Source organism: Bombina bombina, chromosome 5 (assembly GCF_027579735.1).
Source record: "Bombina bombina isolate aBomBom1 chromosome 5, aBomBom1.pri, whole genome shotgun sequence".
NCBI lineage: Eukaryota > Metazoa > Chordata > Amphibia > Anura > Bombinatoridae > Bombina > Bombina bombina.
The window spans coordinates 161,795,803-161,814,906 of NC_069503.1; the positions used below are offsets into that span (position 1 = coordinate 161,795,803).

Sequence of the window (19,104 nt, forward strand, 5' to 3'; positions counted from 1 at the left end):
AGTCATCCAAGGTGACTCCAGAGGATAGTGCAACCTTTAGAACAGAAAAACTATGCAGTCTCATCATGACAAGTGCGAGACTCCTGCAGTTGTGTCAGGGTTGCAGCATACTGGGAAATAGAGCAGATACTTAAATGTGTGTATATGTCTGTAAATACATATATACACAAATAAATACATAAATACATATGGACACACACACACACACACACACACATATATATATATACACATGTTCAGACATGTATATGTATGTATCTTTATGTTAAAGCCCTTTGAGTGTAAATGTACTTTTAAATGTTTTTTTGATGTGCTTAGTGACACTTTTCTCCAACATTGGTGTGTCCGGTCCACGGCGTCATCCTTACTTGTGGGAATATCTCTTCCCCAACAGGAAATGGCAAAGAGTCCCAGCAAAGCTGGCTATATAGTCCCTCCTAGGCTCCGCCCACCCCAGTCATTCTCTTTGCCGTTGCACAGGCAACATCTCCACGGAGATGGTTAAGAGTATGTGGTGTTTAGTTGTAGTTTTTTTTTATTCTACTATCAAGAGTTTGTTATTTTAAAATAGTGCTGGTATGTACTATTTACTCTGAAACAGAAAAAGATGAAGAATTCTGTTTGTGAGAGGAAGATGATTTTAGCTGACAGTAACTAAAATCGTTTGCTGTTTCCACACAGGACTGTTGAGATGAAGTAACTTCAGTTGGGGGAAACAGTTAGCAGACTTTTCTGCTTAAGGTATGACTAGCCATATTTCTAACAAGATCTGTGTAATGCTTGAAGGCTGTCATTTCCCCTCATGGGGACCGGTAAGCCATTTTCTTAGTCTCAAACAGAATAAAGGGCTTAATATGGGCTATAAAACTGGTAGACACTTTTATGGGCAAAATCGATTGCTTTATTTGGGCATTTTATACAGGGAGTGCAGAATTATTAGGCAAGTTGTATTTTTGAGGATTAATTTTATTATTGAACAACAACCATGTTCTCAATGAACCCAAAAAACTCATTAATATCAAAGCTGAATAGTTTTGGAAGTAGTTTTTAGTTTGTTTTTAGTTATAGCTATTTTAGGGGGATATCTGTGTGTGCAGGTGACTATTACTGTGCATAATTATTAGGCAACTTAACAAAAAACAAATATATACCCATTTCAATTATTTATTTTTACCAGTGAAACCAATATAACATCTCAACATTCACAAATATACATTTCTGACATTCAAAAACAAAACAAAAACAAATCAGTGACCAATATAGCCACCTTTCTTTGCAAGGACACTCAAAAGCCTGCCATCCATGGATTCTGTCAGTGTTTTGATCTGTTCACCATCAACATTGCGTGCAGCAGCAACCACAGCCTCCCAGACACTGTTCAGAGAGGTGTACTGTTTTCCCTCCTTGTAAATCTCACATTTGATGATGGACCACAGGTTCTCAATGGGGTTCAGATCAGGTGAACAAGGAGGCCATGTCATTAGATTTTCTTCTTTTATACCCTTTCTTGCCAGCCACGCTGTGGAGTACTTGGACGTGTGTGATGGAGCATTGTCCTGCATGAAAATCATGTTTTTCTTGAAGGATGCAGACTTCTTCCTGTACCACTGCTTGAAGAAGGTGTCTTCCAGAAACTGGCAGTAGGACTGGGAGTTGAGCTTGACTCCATCCTCAACCCGAAAAGGCCCCACAAGCTCATCTTTGATGATACCAGCCCAAACCAGTACTCCACCTCCACTTTGCTGGCGTCTGAGTCGGACTGGAGCTCTCTGCCCTTTACCAATCCAGCCACGGGCCCATCCATCTGGCCCATCAAGACTCACTCTCATTTCATCAGTCCATAAAACCTTAGAAAAATCAGTCTTGAGATATTTCTTGGCCCAGTCTTGACGTTTCAGCTTGTGTGTCTTGTTCAGTGGTGGTCGTCTTTCAGCCTTTCTGACCTTGGCCATGTCTCTGAGTATTGCACACCTTGTGCTTTTGGGCACTCCAGTGATGTTGCAGCTCTGAAATATGGCCAAACAGGTGGCAATTGGCATCTTGGCAGCTGCACGCTTGACTTTTCTCAGTTCATGGGCAGTTATTTTGCGCCTTGGTTTTTCCACACGCTTCTTGCGACCCTGTTGACTATTTTGAATGAAACGCTTGATTGTTCAATGATCACGCATCAGAAGCTTTGCAATTTTAAGAGTGCTGCATCCCTCTGCAAGATATCTCACTATTTTTGACTTTTCTGAGCCTGTCAAGTCCTTCTTTTGACCCATTTTGCCAAAGGAAAGGAAGTTGCCTAATAATTATGCACACCTGATATAGGGTGTTGATGTCATTAGACCACACCCCTTCTCATTACAGAGATGCACATCACCTAATATGCTTAATTGGTAGTAGGCTTTCGAGCCTATTCAGCTTATAGTAAGACAACATGCATAAAGAGGATGATGTGGTCAAAATACTAATTTGCCTAATAATTCTGCACTCCCTGTACATGTTTATGCTGGTAATTCACACTTATAAACTTGGGGAACGTTTTTTAACGTCAGGCACTGTGTTAGACATCTTTTCCAGTCAGGAAGGGCCTTCCCAGTTGTAGGCTGAGCCTCATTTTCGCGCCATTACTGCGCATTTACTTTTGAGAGCAAGACATGCAGATGCATGTGTGAGGATCTGAAAGTGGTTGGAAAAGTTCCTAGAAGGCTTCATTTGGATACTTTGAATGCTTTAAGACACTGTGGTGAAAATTTGGTAAATTTTGAACAATTCCTTCATATTTTTTCACATATTCAGTAATAAAGTGTGCCCTGTTTAAAAATTAAAGAGACAGTAACGGTTTTGTTTTAAAACGGTTTTTCTGCTTTATTGACAAGTTTAAGCCTGTTTAACATGTCTGTACCTTCAGATAAGCTATGTTCTATATGTATGAAAGCCAATGTGTCTCCCCCTTCAAAATTGTGTGATAATTGTGCCATAGCGTCCAAACAATGTAAGGACAGTACTGCCACAGATAATGAAGTTGCCCAAGATGATTCATCAGATGAAGGGAGTAGACATGGTTCTACATCATCTCCTTCTGTGTCTATACCAGTTTTGCCCACGCAGGAGGCCCCTAGTACTTCTAGCGTGCCAATGCTTATTACTATGCAACAATTGACGGCAGTAATGGATAACTCCATAGCAAATATTTTATCCAAAATGCCTACATATCAGAGAAAGCGCGATTGCTCTGTTTTAAACACTGAAGAGCAAGAGGGCGCTGATGATAATTGCTCTGTCATACCCTCACACCAATCTGAAGGGGCCACGAGGGAGGTTTTGTCAGATGGGGAAATTTCAGATTCAGGAAAAATTTCTCAACAGGCTGAATCTGATGTTGTGACATTTAAATTTAAATTAGAGCATCTCCGTGCACTGCTTAAGGAGGTGTTATCTACTCTGGATGATTGTGACAACCTGGTCATTCCAGAAAAATTATGCAAGATGGACAAGTTCCTAGAGGTTCCGGTGCACCCCGACGCTTTTCCTATACCCAAGCGGGTGGCGGACATAGTGAATAAGGAGTGGGAGAAGCCCGGCATACCTTTTGTCCCCCCTCCTATATTTAAGAAATTATTTCCTATGGTCGACCCCAGAAAGGACTTATGGCAGACAGTCCCTAAGGTCGAGGGGGCAGTTTCTACTCTAAACAAGCGCACTACTATTCCTATCGAGGATAATTGTGCTTTCAAAGATCCTATGGATAAAAAAATGGAGGGTTTGCTTAAAAAGATTTTGGTACAGCAAGGTTACCTTCTTCAACCCATTTCGTGCATTGTTCCTGTCACTACAGCAGCGTGGTTCTGGTTCGAGGAACTAGAAAAGTCGCTCAGTAGAGAGACTCCATATGAGGAGGTTATGGACAGAGTTCACGCACTTAAGTTGGCTAATTCTTTTATTTTAGATGCCGCTTTGCAATTAGCTTGATTAGCGGCGAAAAATTCAGGGTTTGCAATTGTGGCAATTGTGGGTTTGCAATTTTGTCTTGGATGTATCATCCAAGACAAAATTGCTTAATATCCCCTTCAAGGGTAAAACTCTCTTTGGACCAGAATTGAAAGAGATTATCTCAGACATCACTGGGGGAAAGGGCCACGCCCTCCCACAAGATAGGCCTTTCAAAGCCAAGAATAAGTCTAATTTTCGTTCCTTTCATAATTTCAGGAACGGACCGGCCTCTAATTCTGCATCCTCTAAGCAAGAGGGTAATGCTTCACAGACCAAACCAGCCTGGAAACCGATGCAAGGCTGGAACAAGGGTAAGCAGGCCAAGAAACCTGCTGCTGCTAACAAAACAGCATGAAGGAGTAGCCCCCGATCCGGGACCGGATCTAGTGGGGGGCAGACTCTCTCTCTTTGCTCAGGCTTGGGCAAGAGATGTTCAGGATCCCTGGACGCTAGAAATAGTTTCTCAGGGTTATCTTCTGGAATTCTAGGAACTACCCCCAAGGGGAAGGTTTCACATATCTCATTTATCCTCAAACCAAATAAAGAGACAGGCATTCTTACATTGTGTAGAAGACCTGTTAAAGATGGGAGGGATACACCCAGTTCCAATGGCGGAACAAGGAATGGGATTTTACTCAAATCTGTTCGTAGTTCCCAAAAAAGAGGGAACCTTCAGACCAATTCTGGATTTAAAAATCCTAAACAAATTTCTCAGAGTACCATCGTTCAAAATGAAAACCATTCGAACGATTCTACCTACAATCCAGGAAGGTCAATTTATGACTACCGTGGATCTAAAGGATGCGTACCTACATATTCCTATCCACAAAGAACATCATCAGTTCCTAAGGTTCGCCTTTCTGGACAAACATTACCAGTTTGTTGCTCTCCCATTCGGGTTAGCCACTGCTCCAATGATTTTCACAAAGGTACTCGGGTCCCTTCTAGCGGTTCTAAGACCGAGGGGCATTGCAGTAGTACCATACTTGGACGACATTCTAATACAAGCGTCGTCCCTTTCAAAGGCAAAGGCTCATACAGACATCGTTCTGGCCTTTCTCAGATCTCACGGATGGAAGGTGAACATAGAAAAAAGTTCTCTGTCTCCGTTGACAAGAGTTCACTTCTTGGGAACAATAATAGATTCTTTAGAAATGAGGATTTTTCTGACAGATATCAGAAAGTCAAAACTTCTAAGCGCTTGTCAAGTTCTTCATTCAGTTCCACGTCCTTCCATAGCTCAGTGCATGGAAGTAGTAGGGTTGATGGTTGCAGCAATGGACATAGTTCCTTTTGTTCGAATTCATCTAAGACCATTACAACTGTGCATGCTAAAACAGTGGAATGGGGACTATACAGACTTGTCTCCAGTGATTCAAGTAGATCAGAAGACCAGAGATTCACTCCGTTGGTGGCTAACCCTGGACCACCTATCCCAGGGAATGAGCTTCCACAGACCAGAGTGGGTCATTGTCACGACCGAGCCAGTCTAGTGGGCTGGGGCGCGGTCTGGGAATCCCTGAAAGCTCAGGGACTATGGTCTCGGGAAGAGTCTCTTCTGCCGATAAACATTCTGGAACTAAGAGCGATTTTCAATGCTCTCAGAGCTTGGCCTCAGCTAGCAAAGGCCAGATTCATAAGATTCCAATCAGACAACATGACGACTGTTGCTTATATCAATCATCAGGGGGGAACAAGGAGTTCCCTGGCGATGAAAGAAGTGACCAAAATAATACAATGGGCGGAGGATCACTCCTGCCACCTATCTGCGATCCACATCCCAGGAGTGGAAAACTGGGAGGCGGATTATCTGAGTCGTCAGACTTTCCATCCGGGGGCGTGGGAACTCCACCCGGAGATATTTGCCCAGTTGACCCAATTATGGGGCATTCCAGACATGGATCTGATGGCGTCTCGTCAGAACTTCAAGGTTCCTTGCTACGGGTCCAGATCCAGGGATCCCAAGGCGACTCTAGTGGATGCACTAGTAGCGCCTTGGATCTTCAACCTAGCTTATGTGTTTCCACCGTTTCCTCTCATTCCCAGGCTGGTAGCCAGGATCAAGCAGGAGAGGACCTCGGTGATCTTGATAGCTCCTGCGTGGCCACGCAGGACTTGGTATGCAGACCTGGTGAATATGTCTTCGGCTCCACCATGGAAGCTACCTTTGAGACAGGACCTTCTTGTTCAGGGTCCATTCAAACATCCAAATCTGGTTTCCCTCCAGCTGACAGCTTGGAGATTGAACGCTTGATTCTATCAAAGCGTGGGTTTTCAGATTCTGTGATAGACACTCTGGTTCAAGCCAGAAAACCGGTAACTAGACAGGGACAGATTTCTGCCTTATCTGTCTTACTACACAAACGACTGGCAGCTGTGCCAGATGTTCAAGCATTTGTTCAGGCTCTGGTTAGGATCAAGCCTGTTTACAGACCTTTGACTCCTCCCTGGAGTTTAAACCTAGTTCTTTCAGTTCTTCAAGGGGTTCCGTTTGAACCTCTACATTCCATAGATATTAAGTTGTTATCTTGGAAAGTTTTGTTTTTGGTTGCTATTTCTTCTGCTAGAAGAGTTTCAGAGTTATCTGCTCTGCAGTGTTCTCTGCCCTATCTGGTGTTCCATGCAGATAAGGTGGTTTTGCGTACTAAGCCTGGTTTTCTTCCAAAGGTTGTTTCTAACAAAAATATTAACCAGGAGATAGTTGTACCTTCTTTGTGTCCGAATCCAGTTTCAAAGAAGGAACGTTTGTTACACAATTTGGACGTAGTCCGTGCTCTAAAATTCTATTTAGAAGCTACAAAAGAGTTCAGGCAAACATCTTCTCTGTTTGTCGTCTATTCTGGTAAAAGGAGAGGTCAAAAAGCGACTTCTACCTCTCTTTCCTTTTGGCTTAAAAGCATCATCTGACTGGCTTACAAGACTGCCGGACGGCAGCCTCCTGAAAGAATCACAGCTCACTCCACTAGGGCTGTGGCTTCCACATGGGCCTTCAAGAACGAGGCTTCTGTTGATCAGATATGTAAGGCAGCGACTTGGTCTTCACTGCACACTTTTGCCAAATTTTACAAATTTGATACTTTTGCTTCTTCGGAGGCTATTTTTGGGAGAAAGGTTTTGCAAGCCGCGGTGCCTTCCGTTTAGGTCACCTGATTTGCTCCCTCCCTTCATCCGTGTCCTAAAGCTTTGGTATTGGTTCCCACAAGTAAGGATGACGCCATGGACCGGACACACCAATGTTGGAGAAAACAGAATTTATGCTTACCTGATAAATTACTTTCTCCAACGGTGTGTCCGGTCCACGGCCCGCCCTGGTTTTTTAATCAGGTTTGATTAATTATTTTCTCTAACTACAGTCACCACGGCACCCTATGGTTTCTCCTATTTTTTCCTCCTGTCCGTCGGTCGAATGACTGGGGTGGGCGAAGCCTAGGAGGGACTATATGGCCAGCTTTGCTGGGACTCTTTGCCATTTACTGTTAGGGAAGAGATATTCCCACAAGTAAGGATGACGCCGTGGACCGGACACACCATTGGAGAAAGTAATTTATCAGGTAAGCATAAATTCTGTTTTTTGCTTCACGTTAACCAGAGCTCTGAGAATGCGGTAATCATTCTAGATTGCGCTCACGCGTTCGCATTTACTTTCAACTTGTAACACTCCTTTTGATGTGTGCAAACAGCCACGATAAACACTATATAGCTCGCACGGTACTGTTAGCGCCCCACTCATAATATATTTTAGTAGCTATGACTTGACAAATACCCATATTAACAACTAAACAAAATACAAGCAGACAGCTAGATGGTCAGACAAATTCCTATATATATGTCATTAATCACACATTGGAACAACTTTAAAAAATCTCTACCCTTTATAATGGCAGGAGTGTGGTGCATTGAGACCCAATGTTTGCATCAAAGAACAGGTCAGTCATATAATCTATGCCTGAACACAGGAGGTTAATTGGATCCTAAGTGTTTTTGAATGGACCATCTGGTATATCACAGTTGGTTGAAATTCCACAAATCAGTTATCCTTGGAGTAAGTTTTGTAACATCTCCTGTTTGCTCAGGCTTCTGCCCTGTACACATTTCACCTTAAAGGAATATAAAGGTTAAAAAAGTAAAATGTTCTAGTCAGTTAGAGAATGCTATTATTGCATTGTTCCTTGCTTATAACAATATGGTTAACTACGTTTGATAATAAAATTGTCTTAAAATGACATGCTCTTTCCATAACCAGGAAAATGTAATTATAACTTTCATATATACCTGTAAAGATATCTTTGAGCTCTCTTAATTCATTTGTGTTCTTTAAATAGAGCTGCTGTTCTAATACAAATTTACTTCTATTATCTGGTTTGCTTAATTCTTTAGATATCCTTTGATGAAGAAATAGCAATGCACATGGGTGAGCCAATCACACGAGGCATCTATGTGCAGCCACCAATCAGCAGCTACTTAGCTTAATTTAGGATATCAAGAGAATGAAGCAAATTAGGTAATTGAAGTAAATTGGAAAGTTGTTTAAAATTGCAGGCTCTTTCTTAATCATGAAAGAAAAAAATTTGCTAGATTACGAGTTGTGCATTAGGGTTAAAAAGCAGTGTTGAGAGGTCCCGCTGGTATTACGAGTCTTGAAATGACAGGCTCACTGCTCACTTTTTTGGTCAGACTCGAAAATACCGCAAATCCACTTACGTCAATTGTGTATCCTATATTTTCAATGGAACTTGCATAACGCCGGTATTACGAGTCTTCCAAAAAGTGAGCGGTACAGCCTCTCCTGTCAAGACTGATACCGCATTTAAAAGTCAGTAGTTAAGAGTTTTATGGGCTAACGCCGTAGCATAAAACTCTTAACTAAAGTGCTAAAAAGTACACTAACACCCATAAACTACATATTAACTCCTAAACCGAGGCCCCCCCACATCGCAAACAGTATAATAAATATTTTAACCCCTAAACCGCCGCCCTCCCACATCGCAAACACTAGTTAAATATTATTAACCCCTAATCTGCCGTCCCTAACATCGCCGACACCTACCTACATTTATTAACCCCTAATATGCCGTCCCCAATGTCGCCGCAACTATATTAAATGTATTAACCCCTAAATCTAACCCCAACCCTAACACCCCCTAACTTAAATATAATTTAAATAAATCTAAATAAAATTACTACAATTCACTAAATTGTTCCTATTTAAAACTAAATACTTACCTATAAAATAAACCATAAGCTAGCTACAATATAACTAATAGTTACATTGTATCTAGCTTAGGGTTTATTTTTATTTTACAGGCAACTTTGTATTTATTTTAACTAGGTACAATAATTATTAAATAGTTATTAACTATTTGATAGGTACCTAGTTAAAATAAATTCAAATTTACCTGTAAAATAAATCCTAACCTAAGTTACAATTATACCTAACACTACACTATAATTAAATTAATTACTTAAACTAAATACAATTAAATACAATTTAAAAAAATTATCTAAAGTACGAAAAAAACAAACACTAAATTACAGAAAATAATAAAATAATTACAAGTTTTTTAAACTAATTGCACCTAATCTAATCCCCCTAATAAAATAAAAAAAAACCAAAATAATAAAAAGCCCTATCCTATACTAAATTACAAATAGCCCTTAAAAGGGCCTTTTGCGGGGCATTGCCCCAAAGTAATCAGCTCTTTTACCTGTAAAAAAAAGAACAATACCCCCCCAACATTAAAACCCACCACCCACACATCCAACCCTACTCTAAAACCCACCCAATACTCCCTTAATAAAACCTAACACTAACCTCTTGAAGATCACCCTACCTTGAGAAGTCTTCACCCAACCAGGCCGAAGTCCTCAACGAAGCCGGCAGAAGTGGTCATCCAGATGAGCAGAAGTCTTCATCCAAGCCTGGAAGAAGAGGTCCTCTAGACGGGCAGAAGTCTTCATCCAGGCGGCATCTTCTATCTTCATCCATCCGGCGTGGAGCAGCTCCATCTTCAAGACATCCGACACGGAGCATCCTCTTCAAACGAAGTCCAACTGAAGAATGAAGGTTCCTTTAAATGATGTCATCCAAGATGGCGTCCATTAGGATTTTTTTAACCTTAATTCCGATTGGCTGATAGAATTCTATCAGCCAATCGGAATCCAAGGGTCGCCATCTTGGATGACATAATTTAAAGGAACCTTCATTCGGGATGCTCCGCGCCGGATGTCTTAAGGATGGACCCGCTCCGCGCCGGATGGATGAAGATAGAAGATGCTGTCTGGATGAAGACTTCTGCCCGTCTGGAGGACCACTTCTCCCGGCTTGGATGAAGACTTCTCCCAGCTTCGTTGAGGACTTCTTGCCGATTCGATGAGGACTTCTCCCGGCTTCGTTGAGGATGGATGTCGGATCTTCAAAGTTGTAAGTGGATCTTCAGGGGGTTAGTATTAGGTTTTTTTAAGAGTTTATTGGGTGGGTTTTATTTTTAGGTTAGGGCTGCAATAGAGCTAAATTCCCTTTTAAGGGCAATGCCCATCCAAATGCCCTTTTCAGGGCAATGGGGAGCTTAGGTTTTTTTAGTTAGGGTTTTATTTGAGGGGTTGGTTGTGTGGGTGGTGGGTTTTACGGGGTTGTTTGTATTTTTTTTCAGGTAAAAGAGCTGATTTCTTTGGGGCAATGCCAGCAAAAGGCCCTTTTAAGGCCTATTGGTAGTTTAGTTTAGTTTAGGCTAGGGTTTTTTTTATTTTGGGGGGGCTTTTTTATTTTGATAGGGCTATTAGATTAGGTGTAAATAGTTTAAATATCTTGTCATTTGTTTTTTTATTTTGTGTAATTTAGTGTTTGTTTGTTTTTGTAATTTAGGTAATTATATTTAATTTATTTAATTGTATTTAATTTAGGTAATTTATTTAATTGTAGTGTAGTGTTAGGTGTTAGTGTAACTTAGGTTAGGTTTTATTTTACAGGTAAATTTGTATTTATTTTAGCTAGGTAGTTAGTAAATAGTTAATAACTATTTACTAACTATTCTACCTAGTTAAAATAAATACAAACTTGCCTGTAAAATAAAAATAAACCCTAAGCTATATACAATGTAACTATTAGTTATATTGTAGCAAGCTTAGGGTTTATTTTACAGGTAAGTATTTAGTTTTAAATAGGAATTATTTAGTTATTAATTGTAGGTTTTAATTAGATTTATTTTAATTATATTTAAGTTAGGGGGTGTTAGGGTTAGGGTTAGACTTAGGTTTAGGGGTTAATAAATATAATATAGTGGCGGCGACATTGGGGGCGGCAGATTAGGGGTTAATTAATGTAGGTAGGTGGCGGCGATGTTAGGGACAGCAGATTAGGGGTTAATTATATTTAACTAGTGTTTGCAAGGCAGGAGTGCGGCGGTTTAGAGGTCAATATGTTTATTCTAGTGGCGGCGATGTCCAGAGTGGCAGATTAGGGGTTAATAATTTTATTTTAGTGTTTGCAATGCGGGAGGGCCTCGGTTTAGGGGTTAATAGGTAGTTTATGGGTGTTAGTGTACTTTGTAGCACTTTAGGTATGAGTTTTATGCTACGGCTTTGTAGTGTAAAACTCATAACTACTGACTTTAGAATGCGTTACGAATCTTGCGGGATAGGCTGTACCGCCCTCTTTTTGGCCTAAAAAAAAAGCTTGTAATACCAGCGCAATCGATGTCCCATTGAAAAAAGACTTTACGCAAATTGCATAAGTTGATTTGCGGTAAGGCAAAAAAAGTGTGCAGGACAGCTGTACCTACAAGACTCGTAATAGCAGCGGTAGTAAAAAACAGCGTTATGAGCCTTAACGCTGCTTTTTTACTCATAACACAAAACTTGTAATCTAGCCGCATGTTTTGTATTTTAAGGTAACTTAAAAAGAAATTAAATACTTTTATGTAAAAATTATGTTTGTTCAACAATCCTTAGAGAGGCTAAAAAGCAAATTTTGTAATCTTGGTTTTCTTTAAGTGCTGCAAATATCCTGATCCAGCAAGCTTAAAGGTTTTACTTTTTGGCTTCTCTAGGGAATGTTGGACAGGCTCAATTTTTACACATAAGTAAGAATGTCTCTATAACAGATTACAAAATGTTATGAGAGCTGTGAGAAACCCAAAAATATACGTAAGAAATGCTGAATTCCACTTCATCCATCAATTTACAGAGAAACACAGGTTTTAGCAGCAGAGAAGAGACATAGACCCAACACACATTTCCACACTTCAAGTGTAAGCTTATTTAGATCATATTATAGCCTTATGCTTTTTTTAGGCATTCTTGAAGCCCCCCCCACATTATTTGTCTTTTATAAATCAACTACTTTTTCTGTGAAGAAGTGGTTCTTCAAATTATTCCTCAACCTGCTACCCTTCTACTTTAGATCTTGACCTCTTGTTATGGTGTTATTTTGTTTGCGGAAAATACTTACAGCTTCAGCTTTATTAAGCCTTTTAATAAACTTAACAGTTTCTTTCATAACACACAGTGTGTAGTAAAAAATACAAGCATAATTAGCAAAACAACCCATATCCCTAAGTACACTGCTATACAAGAAACACGTTCAACAGAATACAACTCAAAATACAAATATAATGCTAAAGTGAACAAAATTCAAAGTACAAAATAAACATTAATTGGATTCTATTTAATATTCTATTGTACAGTATGTCTTCCCTTTTCACATGTAGGAAATGTCTTTAAGTGAAATGCAGAACTCTCAGGATAAAAATGTCATTCTTGGACTCCTTTGATGGATCTTCAAGTGTTGTCAGAACTAAAAAAAAACTTAAAATGATAACCCTCATAGAATGTGTTTTGTACACAAAATTAAGAGTCAAAAGTTGCTTAAAGGGACATGAAACCCAAATATTTTCTTACATGATTCACATAGAGAATACAATTTTAAACAACTTTCCAATTTTCTTCTATTATTTAATTTGCTTCCTTCTCTTGTTATCCTTTGCTGAAAGGTTTATCTAGGTAAGCTCAGGAGCAGCGAAGAACCTAGGTTCTAGCTGCTGATTGGTGGCTGCATATATCTACCGATTGTCATTGGCTCACCCATGTGTTCAGTTAGAAACCAGTAGTGCATTGCTGCTCCTTCAACACATGATACCAAGGGAATAAAACACATTATATAATAGACGTTAATTAGAAAGTTGTTTAAAAATGTGCTCTCTATCTGAATCATAAAAGAACATTTTGGGGTTTCATGTCCCTTTAAGGTCTGTTACTAATTTCTACGACAATATATATATATATATATATATATATATATATATATATATATATATATATATATATATATATATATATATATATATATATAGTCCATATGTAGAATATGTGCCAGCACCACAGTACAATCTTGCTTCTTAAAGGTGAAAAATTATTTTTATTTGGGTATAACAACCATAAAAAAAGCAACGTTTCGGACCTACATGGTCCTTATTCATGCATAGTTAAAAAACAATTAAACAGACATTTAAAAAGGTTATCTGGGCCAATCAGGGTTCAATACTACATACTAATTAGGTTAACTCATACCTGTCCAGGTATTCCAACTTTCATTACCTTAGAGCCCCCTAGTGGTACCAGAATACACAACATGCTAGAAAATCTTATAAAAACAAATATAAATCATAGTCCCTATTCAGACCATAGGGGTGTAAAGTATTTAAACGTTTGATCCACCATACTTCTTTTTGCTTCAGTTTTAATTCCCTATTGCCCCCTCTTCTGTGAATGGAGATATGGTCTATTATTTGAAAACGGAGTTGGCTAACTGTATGTCCCATATGTGTGAAATGTGCAGATACTGGTAGTGACAGGTCTTTTGATTTAATGGAGGCCTTATGTTGACTAAACCTATCCCTGGCAGCCTGAGTGGTCTCGCCAATATAACAAAGCCCACATGGGCATTTAAGTAAATAAATTACGTAATTAGTCTGACATGTATATAATTTATGGTATATTGTTTCCTTTTATCATTCTGCACCAAGAAATTCCTTTTATTATAGAGTTACATTGGGCGCAATGGAGGCAGGGGTAGCATCCCTTGTTTGGTGTGGTTAGATAATTAATACTAGAAGATTTAGTGGTACCCACATCTGCTTTAACCACTAAATCTTCTAGTATTAATTATCTAACCACACCAAACAAGGGATGCTACCCCTGCCTCCATTGCGCCCAATGTAACTCTATAATAAAATTAAAATTCTTGTCGCAGAATGATAAAAGGAAACAATATACCATAAATGGATTATATACATGTCAGACTAATTCCGTAATTTATTTACTTAAATGCCCATGTGGGCATTGTTATATTGGCGAGACCACTCAGGCCGCCAGGGATAGGTTTAGTCAACATAAGGCCTCCATTAAATCAAAAGACCTGTCACTACCAGTATCTGCACATTTCACACATATGGGACATACAGTTAGCCAACTCCGTTTTCAAATAATAGACCCTATCCCCATTCACAGAAGAGGGGGCAATAGGGAATTAAAACTGAAGCAAAAAGAAGTATGGTGAATCAAACGTTTAAATACTTTACACCCCTATGGTCTGAATAGGGACTATGATTTATATCTGTTTTTATAAGATTTTCTAGCATGTTATGTATTCTGGTACCACTAGGGGGCTCTAAGGTAATGAAAATTGGAATACCTGGACAGGTATGAGTTAACCTAATTAGTATGTAGTATTGAACCCTGATTGGCCCAGATAACCTTTTTAAATGTCTGTTTAATTGTTTTTTAACTATGCATGAATAAGGACCATGTAGGTCCGAAACGTTGCTTTTTTTATGGTTGTTATACCCAAATAAAAATAATTTTTCACCTTTAAGAAGCAAGATTGTACTGTGGTGCTGGCACATATTCTACATAAGGACTGTATCTCTTGGAGTTTAGCTGATACTCCACAGTGACGGGCACACAGGCTGAAAACTACTATTTAAATTTATGGTGCTGGACTCCAATTATCTACCATATATATATATATATATATATATATACATATATATATATATATATACTGTATGTACTCAATATTTTAATATTTTATGTGCATTTATTTTATTTCTGTTACCACTTTCATTTCAGAACAAATAATTTCTGAACTTGTGACTACACAAGAAATTCTTACTGTTGCTCAAGAAGGTCCTGAAGTTCGAGTAGAAGATGAAGATGGTCCTCAGCCTAGTCTGCCACCAGAGGCTGCTCAGGAAGGTGATCTTCATTTGCTATGGGAAGCCTTAGCTAAAAAAAGGAGAATGAGTAGAGAACCTACATTGGATTCTATCACTGAGGTCCCAGAAGAAGATCAAAAGATGAGACGGAAAAGAGAAGCCGAAAGACGAACAGACTTTTCAGGGTACACTTCTGAGGATATAGCTAGAAGTGAAGCTGATTTCTCTGTTACAAGCTCAGATGATGAGTCTCGTGCAGGTACGCCATCACTGGTGTCATATCTTAAAAAAGCTGGACATTCCACTTTCACATTAGGTAATAAGGTTCAAACTGTGTCTACCAATAAATTTTGGAAACACTTTGAGACTAACACTGAAGAGGTTAAGGAACCTGCTCCCCAAAAAACACTTGAAGAACCAGAAATACTTCTTGATGATGATCCTGCAATGGATAAAGCAGCTGTGAAAATTCAGGCAGCCTTTAAAGGATACAAAGCCAGAAAGGTAATCAAGCAGCAAGAATGTCCTCTGTTTGGCGAGACATTTAAAGATGCTAATGTTGAACCAGGAGGAACAGTTCATTTAGAATGTGTTGCCTTCAGCAAAACTGACATTACAGCTCGCTGGCTTAAAGATGATAAAGAACTTTCTGATGGTCGCCATTATCATATAGACAATTACAGTGATGGGACATGTTCCTTAATTATCACTGGTGTAGAACTGGAGGACACAGGGAAATATACATGTGAGGTCTCTAACAAATTTGGTGCTGTAGTTCACAGTGCTCAGCTGGTGGTTGGTAGTGAAACTCCTGACGTTACTCAGAAGCCTAAACCATCTCCAGCTAAGCCTAAACCAGCGATAGACAGTGAAACTGAGAGTTCTTCAGGAAGTGAACTAGACGATGCTTTCCGGAAGGCAGGCCGAAGACTTCACAAAATCTTTAAATCAAAGGCATCCCATGAAATATCTGATGTGGAGGAAGAACTTTTTGTCAGTGCAGATGAGGGGGACATTACAGAAATAGATCATCAAACATATCGGGAAGATGATAAATACATCTATATCAAATTTGAAGTAATGTCAGAAGCCACTATAGCTTCTAAAAGGTTCAAAGAAATGTTTTCTGCCATGGGTATTCCAGTTAAAATAGACATTTTGGACCAAGGTGTGAAGAAGGTTGAATTACGAATAATGAAAGTAGAAAGAGGAACAACAGAACAACAACGTCTAGAGGCAAAACAGAAAATGACATTATTAACATCAGACACTGGTAAGAAAGATTCTGTCACATCAAAAGAGTTGACTTTAAAGCATGATTTATCTTATTTGTTGGGAGTGACTGAAATTATGAAATATGATATAGCCAAGATCTATAATGAGATAACCTAGTTAGCTAGGACTGAGGTTTGACAAACTTTGCCTAGCTGTATCTGTTCGATCGTTGTCGAGACCCCTGTGGAATATAAGGCTTAGAGAGTCCATTTTACCTTCCCTGACCCGACCCTTATACTAGTACCATAAGGGCACACTTATCACTACCCTCACTCCCCCCAGAATACCTGAAATAAATACACAACACCAATATTTTGCCAATAAAAAATGGAAAGGTCACTTTAGTCATACTGATTTTGCTATTGTAGCCAAAATCAGATAAGAGAGCCATAAACCAATTCCTGCAATTTCAACACCACAAATCAACATAATGCCCAAGCATTTCAATTAAACATGGGCCCACGTTTTCCGGGGGGGGGGTGACCACAACCCCCCCCCCCATGATGAGGCCCGAGGAATTGCCAGAGAGAACCCGCTGCACAATCTGCTCAGCAGCTAGACCACCGGATCATGGCCCCAAGCCCAAGGGCACCAAAGTGGGGGATAGGAGCGATGGGTCTCGGAGTAAAGAGTAGGTGTTGGGGTCCCGGTGGGCCCAGCACAGGCAACAGCAGGAATAAGGAAGGTGGGAAGGCAAGCACAGAGGGATAGAGATGCGAGATATAGGGGTATGCCCGCGAGTGAAGAGGAAGGAGAGCAGAGGTGGGTGGACATATACAGCAGGGGGCAGAACAACCAGAGGCCGCAAAAAAGGTATAGAACAGAGGAAATAGGAAGAGACTGCCCTAGTCCTCCATATTGTGTCATCACCATTTAGGAATTTCTTCGGTATCCTACGATTCCTGGCTGACATCGCTTTGCTCTGTAAAACGTCCTCCTGCAAAACAAGAAAAAAATGTTAATGTGCTTCACTTCCTGCTACTCTGCCTTCTAATACCTGCCCCTTAAGTGCTGCCTCCTTTCTCCTAACCCACCTTTCCTTTGTTCCCTGTTCCTCCCTCCCCCTACACTCCTATCTCCTAAGCCAACCTCCTCCCCCTCTCCTAAATCTCTAATTAACCCATTCACGTCCATTATAGGAGCCCCCAGCCTTAGGTTCGCTCCTGTCATATGCACTCCTTCCGCTCTTTATTATCTCTGCATAACATAGAATCTGGAGCATTTCTCTAAAGTGTTTTTGATAAACATCAGTTGATACAGAAATAATCTCAACAAACAGAAGAAAAATAGTGCTGCTCCCAATAAAGCATATCTATTACATCCATTCATACACTCTCCAAAGGTAAAAATGTCTAGTGTCAAGGAACAATCAATACAGAGTACCTTATTCCATGTAAAAAGTCACAGACACATAGTCGTGATGCAAAAATATACCAAAGTCCTCTGATGGCAATTGAACAGGATGGTAGTAGTCAATGAAATCCTGAACAATACTGTTGTGATAGTATAGGCAGGTGTCCAATAAATGCCCCCCTACACGTCGGTATGCAGCTCCTCAAACAGTGTATTCCAAACACACAAAATACATCTAAAACATACAGAAGAGAAAAGCGCAAAACCAATTCAAATGCAGAGAGTTAAAATGTGTTTATTCAGCCCCACACAGTAAGGCAGCTACTCATAAGATAGATAATAAAACAAGCATCTTCATAAAATCACTCGACTTTAAGATCCGTATCGTCAAGAATTTCCGGAGGTGCAAACCAGTCAAGGCGATAGTTGACCAAAGGGAAAGTGTCCTCCCACGATGACTCCAGTCCGTTCATTGTGGGAGGACACTTTCCCTTTGGTTGTTTTATTATCTATCTTGTGAGTAGCTGCCTTACAGTGTGGGGCTGAATAAATTAATTTTTACTCCCTGCATTTGAATCGGTTCTGTATGTTTTTGATAAACAAATCAACAAAACAAAAGAAACATAGAGGAAATGGGTAATTGGCAGACACACAATCTAGTGTTATCAAAAGTTGATAGAATAACAAAGAGAGGAAAATGACAAGAAAAGGTAGAAAAATAAATAAACAAAAAATTAAGTTAGAAGTATAAATATAAGTCTTTTTCAGTGTTCTGTAATGTGTAATGTAAAAAAATATATATAAACACAGCTATTATTGACAAATCTTCACAATATAAACAAGTAATGTAAACAATATATATATATATATATATATATATATATATATATATATATATATATATAAACTTTTTATGCTTTTAATTTTAGCACCTATCTTTATTACCGAGCTTCAGAACCAAGAAGTGCAAGATGGCTACCCTGTTAGTTTTGATTGTGTTGTTATTGGAAAACCAATGCCAACAGTTCGCTGGTTTAAAGACGGGAAGGTTATTGAAGAAGATGATCACTATATGATCAATGAGGATGAAGAAGGGTGTCACCAGCTCATCATCACTGCCGTGGTTCCCCCAGATATAGGAGTCTATAGATGTCTGGCAGAAAATAGAATGGGGGTCTCATCAACCAAAGCTGAACTAAGAGTAGACTGTAAGTATCAAATATTAAAAAAGTAAGAAGAAACCTATTGCTTTATGTTGTTATTAGTTTTGTAATAAGCAGCAGTTGTT

The 19,104-nt window shown here is 39.4% G+C and overlaps 1 protein-coding gene across 1 annotated transcript in view; it reads left to right on the top strand.

Annotated features, from left to right (window-relative positions):
* The window catches only part of OBSCN (obscurin, cytoskeletal calmodulin and titin-interacting RhoGEF), a 937,038-nt gene that overhangs the window by 428,240 nt on the left and 489,694 nt on the right, over positions 1-19,104 (top strand). Inside the window, 2 exon segments of the mRNA XM_053713767.1 lie at positions 15,103-16,461; positions 18,746-19,024. Coding sequence (XP_053569742.1) covers positions 15,103-16,461; positions 18,746-19,024 — 1,638 coding nt within the window.